Source organism: Passer montanus, unplaced genomic scaffold (genome assembly GCF_014805655.1).
Source record: "Passer montanus isolate IOZ18808 unplaced genomic scaffold, ASM1480565v1 scaffold89, whole genome shotgun sequence".
In the NCBI taxonomy this organism is placed as follows: domain Eukaryota; kingdom Metazoa; phylum Chordata; class Aves; order Passeriformes; family Passeridae; genus Passer; species Passer montanus.
In genome coordinates, this window is record NW_024374256.1 from 1,062,293 (window position 1) to 1,071,326 (window position 9,034).

General features: G+C 51.1%; 2 protein-coding genes and 1 long non-coding RNA gene across 18 annotated transcripts in view; 2 read left to right on the plus strand and 1 right to left on the minus strand.

The window, feature by feature from the left end:
• Window positions 1–6: 6 nt before the first annotated feature.
• On the plus strand, window positions 7–7,117 carry LOC120513940 (non-compact myelin associated protein). The gene is made up of 4 exons (XM_039733841.1): window positions 7–79; window positions 4,867–4,961; window positions 5,087–5,171; window positions 5,613–7,117. Exons 2-4 carry the CDS (start codon window positions 4,877–4,879, stop codon window positions 5,752–5,754), a joined length of 312 nt encoding a protein of 103 aa, XP_039589775.1. The 5' UTR covers window positions 7–79; window positions 4,867–4,876; the 3' UTR covers window positions 5,755–7,117.
• LOC120513941 lies at window positions 7–8,723 on the minus strand. The gene is made up of 3 exons (XR_005630382.1): window positions 8,432–8,723; window positions 5,604–5,763; window positions 7–642 (listed from the first exon to the last, which is right to left on the minus strand). It is a non-coding gene; the product is annotated as an uncharacterized LOC120513941 (long non-coding RNA).
• A 143-nt stretch (window positions 8,724–8,866) lies between these two features.
• The window catches only part of SRRM1 (serine and arginine repetitive matrix 1), a 17,238-nt gene continuing 17,070 nt past the window's right edge, over window positions 8,867–9,034 (plus strand). For 14 of the 16 annotated variants that reach the window (XM_039733662.1, XM_039733663.1, XM_039733664.1 and 11 more), the window contains exon 1: window positions 8,867–9,001. In XM_039733662.1, coding sequence (XP_039589596.1) covers window positions 8,981–9,001 — 21 coding nt within the window. In that variant the 5' untranslated portion in view covers window positions 8,867–8,980. The remainder of the gene's footprint in view (window positions 9,002–9,034) is intronic. The other 2 variants (XM_039733677.1, XM_039733678.1) reach the window with 1 other exon arrangement.

The window sequence follows — 9,034 nt, forward strand, 5'->3', positions numbered from 1 at the left end:
GGCAGCCCCGCAGCCCCGGCGGGCGGACGGAGCGGGAGCCGCTGCGGCAGCGCCGGAGCCCCGAGCCCGCAGCATCCTCGTGAGTAGCGCGGCTGAGGTCGGGTGTGGGAACCGCTCTCGAACGGGGATACCTGTAACCTTTCTGCCCTAAAGTTCTGCTCCTTTCTGCCCCAAAGCTCCGCTCCTTTCCCCCCAAAGCTGCACTCCTTTCTGCCCCAAAGCTCCGCTCCTTTCTGCCCCAAAGCTCCGCTCCTTTCTGCCCCAAAGCTCCGCTCCTTTCTGCCCCAAAGCTCTCTCCCTTTCCGCCGCCGTTCCCAGCGGCGGCTGCAGCGCGGTTACTCCGGGTTTGCGTGCGAGGCTCTGTGGATGTACCACGGGAAACACGAATTCTTTATCGGTACCTCCAAACCAGAAAGAAATAGAGAGCAGATGTCCTCGCACGTTTTTCTTTTCAACTGGTGCTCGAGCAGTTGTTGCATTAACTGGGAGCCCGTCGGGGACGGCACCGGGGCTGCTCCGGCGGGGTTTCCTCCCGGAGACAGAGAAGCCTGCGCGGCTGTTGAAAGCTCCTTCCATCGCCGGCGGTGTCCTTTCATCGCTGGGGACGCTCAATCTCTTGTCATGACTTATTCAACCCTGGCACTATAAATATGGGTTTGTTGGTGGTTATTTGTTTGTGGTTTTGGGTTTGTTTCTTGGTTTTTTGGTTTTTTTTTTGTTCTATACTTTTTTTCTCCAGTCTGCTGAGCAGCGTGCTGGAAAGAGCTGGCAGAGTAATATTTAACAGGAAAAGAACTCAAAAGCTCAGAGCATTGTGTTACAGTTCACTGAGTGTCTCCAGCACAGAACAAAACTACTCTGCTTGCATTATTTGGGAACACACTGAAGCTGCTGACAGGTTTAAATGGTGATTTCTGGTTTTTCCTGGTAATTAATGTATTTAATGCCCCAGGAAGTCCTTGCTAAAGGAAGTGTAGCTTTTTGTAAACAGCTTTCACTGATGAGATGCATTGTGCTAGGTGGCAGGAGGGGTTGATTTAGTGATTACAAACCAGGAGACAAAGGCAGAGCAGAGAGCAGTGACTTCAGGGTCTGACAGAGTTATTGTCCCTCTGTGGGTGCCACACTGGGGCACTGAGGGCTTGCCAAGGGGTTCTGGTGGAGATCAGGCTGCAAGTGTGAGGTGTCAGCTGCTGTGTGTGTCTTCAGGGCTCTGCAGAGGGAAGGTGCCTCACTGATTCAACAAGCTGGCATAGGCAAGAAACCCTGGGGTGCCTCCTGCTGCTGTGTGCAGTGAGAGGAGCTGCATTTCTGTGTGGATCCTTTGTGTACAGAATTCTTCACGTACAGGATCACGGAACATGCTGGGTTTGAAAAGACCTTACAGCCCACCCAGTGCCACCCTGCCATGGCAGGGACACCTCCCACTGCCCCAGGTGCTCCAAGCCCCAGTGTCCAGCCTGGCCTTGGGCACTGCCAGGGATCCAGGGCAGCCCCAGCTGCTCTGGGCACCTGTGCCAGGGCCTGCCCATCCTCACAGGGATGAAGTTTTTCCCAATATCCCATCTAACCCTGCCTCTGGCAGTGGGAAGCCATTCCCCCTTGTGCTGCCTGCATAAAAAGCCCATCTCCCTCCTTTTTTAAAGACCCTTTAATTGCTGGCTTTAAAGAAAATCTAAATGGGCAATGTGCAGTTCACAGTCTGGTTTAGACACTGCCCCTCAGCGAGTCAGTGACAAAAGTCTAGCAAGTTTATATTTCCAGGCTTTAGAAATGAGGGTGTTCCTTTTGGGGGTCCTGTTGTCACTTCTTCTCTACCTGTGGGAGCTGAGGGATTTTAGTGCCGCTCTAAACCAGGCAGGTAAAATTACTGAGGGGTTTTTAGTTGGTGCTGCCACTGCCCAGAGCTGCCTGCAGTTTGTGCCACTGTCTCTGGTCTTGGCAAGGCAATGAACTGCTTTTTAATGTGTTTTAGCAGCAGCTCAACCTGGGCAGCTCATGCCAGAACCTGAGAAAATGCTTATGTAAAGGTGCTGCCCTGACATGGGGACACTCAGGCTCACACAGGGAGGGTTGTTTGCCTCAGGCCACTTTGAACTTGAGCTTTTCATTCCTCCTTCCTCCCTCTTTGGAGCCTCTCAAGGTAAACCCAGGCACGTTCAGGTCTCACTGAAGGACGTTGTGTTTTCATTACTCCCTGAAATCACAGCTTGCCTCGATCCCTGGCGGTGTTCCCGGGGTGCTGGGAAGCTGAGGGCAGGAACAGCCCAGCTCCATGCAAACCCCACCTTTCCCCAGGTGAAAGCACTGCATCTGTGTCCCCCTAAGCAGCACCTGAGCTGCCTCTCCCAGTCCAGCCACCCTGGAAAAACCCTCAAACATTCCCTGTGGCCCCTGTGCTGTCATTGCCAGGTGCTGCTGAGAGGTGAGCCCTGAGCCCCATCCCTCACAAACAAACCCAGCCCAGCAGGGCCCCTCAGCTCAGTCCAGAAGGGAGGCTTTGGAAAAGGGGGCACTGCTCCCCCTTGCCAGAACAACCTATCCCCTGTATCTGCCAAGGTGTTTGAAATGGAAACGTGCCCAAAACTGAACTTTATGGAAACATTTCCAGCTCCATAACGTGGGGATGCAAAAATAACCAGCAGTGTGGAGAGTGAGGGTGAATGAGAGGCTCTGAGAGGCCAGGCAGGTGTGTGTGCACAGGGGGAAGTGCAGCCCTGTGTCATGGACAAAGAATGTCCTGTGATTACTGTATCAAAGTCCACTTCTTCTCCCCTGCTGCATGGCTTTTATCCAGCACTCCTGATTTTCCAAACGTTTTTTTGAACAGAGTAGGATCCAGGCTGAAAATCAGTAGGTTCCCATGGATTTTGCTGGGCTTTGCTGGGTCTTTCTTGGAGCAGAGGCTTGGTCAGGTGTACTCTGCTGATTCACAGGGCAGGAATGGAGCTGGGACTCCAGGTAAGAGCAGCACTGGCACCTTCCACCCTGGCTGGACACACAGACCTTGCAGCTCTTGACTTGCTACACAAAGCAGAAAAATCCCAACCTGCTGCAGTTTTCAAACTGCACCTCAGATTGGTGCAGCCTGCTGGATGAATTAATCCCTTTCGTAAACAGGTGGTTTCACTACGACAATAAAAATTCTTTGGCTCTGGGTGACTCATGCACAAACAGCTCCCCATTCCCAAGGCGGTTTGACCCAGAGGAAAGGTAGGAAGGATGAATATTTCATGGCTTAATATTAAAATATTCAGCCTTATTTATTTGGAGTTTTTATTTTGGTAGCCAGAGGAAGGAAAAAAAGGCTTCTGTAGGTCTGGCATTTGCAGTGGCTGAGTCAAGAGCCACAAGGTGAGAGCTGGATGTGGCTTTTCCTGAATCATGCCCATAGTCAGAACACTTGCTCAGCTTTTCATGAAGAGTCTCTTGAGCCTCTGCTGCCACTGGTTAAATCATTTTCCACATGGGAGGATGGGTGAGGAGACAGGAACAGCTGTCCCCGAGCTCTGGTGCCTCCCAGGTCCCTCTGAGGTGTGTGTGAGCCCTGTGCTGGACAATAGGGCTGGGCAGAGTCTGAACACAAAATATTTCAGCTGATGCTCATGCTGCTGAATTAACTTGGCCTTGGCTAAACAAAGGAATCATTCACTCACAGGAGAATGACCCAGTTACAGGCTTGTGGCAAAGTTATTTTGGTTTTTAGATTAAAAGAAGAAAACCAAACTTTTAACTTGAGAGGATTGGAGTATTTGAAGAGTGGCCCTTGCAGTTCTGATCCTGCATCCCAGTCAGACACCAACCACTTCCCTTCCTGCTGCTTCCTGATCCCTCTCATTCCTCACTGACCTGCTCTGCAGATTTTTAATTGGTATTAATTTTTATTACTAACTGATTTCCACTGAATTATTTCTGGCTATTGTTTATCTTGTGCTGTGTAAAACTGAAGTCACCATGCCACACAATATCCCAAAGGAGCACCAGATCTTGCCTGGCTGTACTGAGCAGCATCTGAAGTGGGAAACTCAGTTCCATATCAAGTGCTGAAGGGTAATTTACTTTTCAAGGGGCAGTTGGAGTGTCTCAGCTCTGGGACTGGGAGCTGAGCTGGTTCCAGAGGGCTCTTTGAAGTGGTGCTCACACCCTTCTCGGGCTGAAGGAGCCCTTTAATGGCTCGGGTTTCCAGGGACACTTGGAAAACCCTTTTAAAACCAGCAAACATCCCAGCTGCTCTTTCCAGATCCACAGTTTTACCCACCAAAACACAGGCATGTTTTCAGCTGTGCCCTTGGAAGTTCATCCACCTCCAATAACAGACCTGAGCTGACACTGGGCTGAACTCACAGCCACGTTGCAATGTTCAGGGCTGGTGTTTGTCCTGACACTTTTGGAGCTCAAGTGAAGGGGTTAAATGGTTTTTCTTCTCCATGTCACATGAATTAAGCTCCTTTAAATTCTATTTTATAATGGAGTTTTTGAACCTTTCTGTGGTCAGTTTTTCCCTTCCCTCAAGACATTGCTGAATGCTGCAGAATCCTTCACACTCATTTGCTCAGTGATCAGAGGTGATAATCTAAAATCTCAAAGCATTTAAAACACTTTACTGTGTTTATATCTTATTTTATCCTATTAACACTGACCGGGGGTACTTTAGGCAAATTGCTCAAGATTGTACCAAAGTTTCCATCATACCAATTTCCAATTTCCATTCCTTCAGCAGGGCCAGGTTTCCACCACAATATGAAGAACCTCAGTTCAGTGAGCCTGCACTTGGCAGGCTCTGAGCCTTTGGTGGGCAGTTGCCTCATTGGCACTGTGAAATTTGGGTTAAGATTTTGGGAATTCACTCCTCTTTCCCCTCTGCAGCCAGCTCAAGATGACGACGGCCACGCCACTGACCAATAACACTCAGCTCTCAGTGAATGTGACCACGAAGTCTCAAGAACAAAGTCTCTATCAAAGTAAGGAAAGGAGTGGGGTGGTGGCTTTTTTTGGTTTTAAGTGGACTTTGAACTTATCAAACTTCAAACACTACAGTGACAACTTTGTAAATATGGTTTTTTTCCCCTTCCTGCTTCTTTCCCAGGTTCTGGAGCAATAGTTGCTGCCATTGTGGTGGGGGTGATTATTATTTTCACAGTGGTTCTGCTCATCCTGAAAACATACAACAGGTACGTGACCAGGTCAAACAGGATGGACCAAAGCTAACACAGCATTTCAGGCTTGCTGCTGAAAATTTCCAGGAGACTCTAAGCACTGAAGTGCTGATTGCAGTGTACTGAATGTCACTGTCACTGCTCTGTGGCTGGATCTCAGGAAGCACAAAGAGCTCCTTGATGGAGGCTTTGTGGTGGGAGCTCCTTTTAGGGATTCCTAAAAAACCCCTAAACACCTTTTTAGGTGATGCAGGGAAGGTCTGAGTGTGCACCAAGGCTGCCAGAGAGGGAGTTTGATTCCTCAATTCTCAGAGCTCACAAGCTCTGGGAGAACTTTTGGTACCTCAGGGATGAAATCCTGGCTTGGTTTGACTGGGTTGTGTGGGAACCTCCCCAAAACTCCCCTGGGAGAGGAGAGACCACCCCAGGTGCCAAGTGCCCTTTTACCTTTGCCAGGCGCATGCGAGTGCGGCGGGAGCTGCAGCCCAAAGCCTCCAAGCTGGCAGTGCCACCTGCTGTGGGGCACAGCAGCCACAGCCTGGCGCAGCAGCCCGCGGTGACCTTCATCCCCGTGGACATCCACCTGCAGAGCAGGTAACGGCAGCTCCTGCAGAGAGGAGATGGAATTGGTATCCCGTGGAGATGGAACTGGTATCCCGCGGAGCTGGGACTCCTCAGACAGCTGCTCTGGGAGCAGCAGATGTTACTGGCTCTGTAAACTGACACAAATCCTGGTTTCTTGCTCTGGGAGGAAAAACCAGAGGTCGGGACACTTTTCCTGGGACTGAAATGACAGGTGGAATCACCAGGATGGCAGCAAGGTCTCCTCTGGGTCTGGATGAACCAGGAAGAGAAGATGCCCAGGTTTTGGGGAGCTTTTGCTTCCTCAGAGACTCTGAACCCTCTCTGTTCTGCTGATGAACTGGAGGGAAAGTCTGGACATGCCCCAAGTTTGGACCTGAGTTACATTCAAGAGGTTTGTGGCTTATTTTATACCTGATGGGTAGTACAGGAGGTATCAAAATTGTATTTATCTTTATTCATATGTCATGTTTCTAATCTCACATATGTACAGGTTGAGGAAAAAAAAGTTACTTCTTATTTTCAAGTATTTTAAACTATTCCTGTAAACTCTGTAAGTGTCCCTTTCTGAAGGAACTCGCTGTCTGAGGGGGCTCACTCACAGTTCAGGTTCATGGCTGGAGCTGTCTTACAATGCTTGGTCTTACACAAATCTGAGTTCTTTAACTGAAAAAAATAAGCATGGAAATGGAAAAAATAGAAAAAACCAGCTTGGACACAGCAAGGGAGGTCTGAGCAGCCCAGTGTGCCACTCGCCCTGCAAGGCTTTGCTCCCTGGTGCAGCCCAGCTATTTTTAGCCATTTTTTAGTCTCAAAACCAAGCCACAGCGAGGCTGTTTTGTGAGTGTGAGGGCTGTGGGTGTGCAGCAGTGGCACAAAGGAATTCCCAGGGACACTCTCAGCCCACGGGGTGGGAACACAGCACCATTGTCAGACACTGACTGCCAGACTGGCTGAGATTTTATATTTTGTGGTTTTTTCCAATAAGCTTGGATCTCTTGAGCAGGTCAGTTTAACTAACTGGTAATTTTTATTGTGCAGAAACGAAATTCAATTAGTTTGCAATATTCTTTTTTTGGCTGAAACTGGTGCACAGTTTGGATTCCAAACCAAATATTGAGACAGCTGTTTGTGAAGTTTCTGAATCTCCTTGTACATACTTCTCTCATCTTGGTTCTGTACCTTATTTTTTGTGGCAGGGAGGATTGATTTAAGAATTCAGAAGGGACAGCAGATGCATATCTAATTTTTTTTTTCCAAAAAAATATAAAGGAACTGATTTTCTGTTTCCGTCTCTGGATGTCCTCTGAGCAGTTCCATGGGATCAAAATCAAGATTTTTGGGGAAGATAAGCCCATCTTACTGTTATTTTTTTTAACATCCCTAGCCAGACCTACTCGTAGCAAATTTTGTTTACTTTCCATTTGCTTCCTTTCAAGCCAACAGAGTTCACAAGCAGAACAAGCAGAGCTCCTGCAAGCAGTTCCAGGTTCACAGAATTCCCATTCCTGGCAGCAGAACTGGCTGCTGGGACCACAGTCCAGCAGAAAAACCCAAACACCACCAAAATCTGCATCACACTGGCACCTCCTGGAGGCCCCACAACCCCTCCTGGCAGCAAAACCAGCTTCCCAAGGAGCAACAAGCCCTGCTCTGTGCCATCTGCTGTGGATTGGTGCTTTCCAGGAACAGTCCCACACTCTGCCTGCCCTGCTGATCCAGCCTGTCCTGGTTTGGCCCCCAGGTCCCACTGGCCAAGATTTTGGGAGTGCTCCCCTGCAGCTGGCCCTGTCTTGCAAGAATCAATCATTGTTTTTTCCTCCTGAAAGCTCTGCAGGACCTTCAGCAGGTCAGATCCTCCAGCTGGAATTTCACTGATCCAGATACTCCGGTGAAATGTTTAAAATATCACTGCTGGGTAAATCCTGACCCCAAAACTCAGCTTTCCCCCCTTATTTCCATCCTCCTTATCCCAGTGGAGAGCACGGAGCTCCACCTAGTGTCCTCCTGCCTTCCCACGGGTTCCAACTCCTCAACAGATTTGTTCCTCAACAAAAACATAAAGCAATTCCAGCTTCAGCTCTCACCTTTACTAACCCCCCTCAGCCACGGTGCCAGGGCAGCTGAGTCAAACTGTCCCAAGTTTGGCCGTGCAAGACTCAGATGGTTACAAGTCTAAGCAGATAAAATATGGTAATTTCCCTTGGGTTTTATTCCTGAGCCACAAAACCAATTTATTTCTCAAATATGTGCCCGAAATTCAGCCCAGAAGGAGCCACACGGATCAGTGACCTACACCAGTCACTCCAGTTTGTCCCGAGTGGGATGGGGTGGAGAGCTCCTGACCTCTCCTCAGGCCAGAAAGGCAGGGAGCTGCTGGAGAGCCCCTTGGAGGCCACAAAGATGATTTGGGGTCTGCAGCATCTCCCTGACAAGGAGAGATTGCAGGAGCTGGGCCTGGTTATTCTGGAGGAGGGAATGCTGGGAGGGCATCCCATAAATCCATAAAATATGCCCAAGGATGGTGCCAGGCTCTGTTCAGGGACAGAACGAAGAGCAATGGCCATAAAATAAAACACAACGAGTTCCAGCCCAACATGAGGGAGAACTTCTTTCCACGAGGGTGGCAGAGCCCTGGAACAGCTGCCCAGGGAGGGCTGGAGTCTCCCTCTGTGGGGACATCCCAAACCCACCTGGACGTGTCCCTGTGCCACCTGCTCCAGGTGCCCCTGCCTTGACAGGGGGCTGAACTGGGATATCTCCAGAGGTCCCCTCCAACCACAACTCCTCTGGGACTCTGTGACTCTTCAGAGCCCTGCCTTGCGCCCAGGGACCTCTGTGACGCCGGGAAGGAGCCGAGGGGCCGTGGCGGAGGGCTCGCTGCCGGGGCTGAGGCGGCGGTGCCCTCACGGCCGCGGCTCCCTCAGCGATGGCGGCGGGGCCGGGCCGGGCCGTGAGGGCAGCGGAGATCTCGCGAGACACCACCGCCGGCAACAGCAGCGGGAAGGGGGGCCAACGTCTCGCGAGAGCGCGGCTCGCTGACGCCCTCGCCCCCGCGCGCGCGCCGGCCGTCCGCCAATCAGCGGGCTGCGGAGGGAAAAAAAAAAAAAACCAACCTGCGGGACTCTCGCCTGGCCCCGCCCACCGCCCCCTCCCCACACGCCCGGCGCGGCTGAGGGCGCGCGCGGTGCACGCCGGGACGGCAGCGCGCGCCGCGGCCGGGAGGAGGCGGAGGAGCCAAGATGGACGCCGGGTTCTTCCGCGTAAGTGCCGGCCCGGCGGGGGCCCCGAGGGCG

Bases quoted from the DNA above. Each gene is read 5' to 3' on its own strand.
- LOC120513940 (XM_039733841.1), top strand. From the start codon at position 4,877: ATGACGACGGCCACGCCACTGACCAATAACACTCAGCTCTCAGTGAAT. The intron at 4,962-5,086 runs GTAAGGAAAGGA...CTTCTTTCCCAG, and splicing joins AGAACAAAGTCTCTATCAAA to GTTCTGGAGCAATAGTTGCT. The intron at 5,172-5,612 runs GTACGTGACCAG...TACCTTTGCCAG, and splicing joins ATCCTGAAAACATACAACAG to GCGCATGCGAGTGCGGCGGG.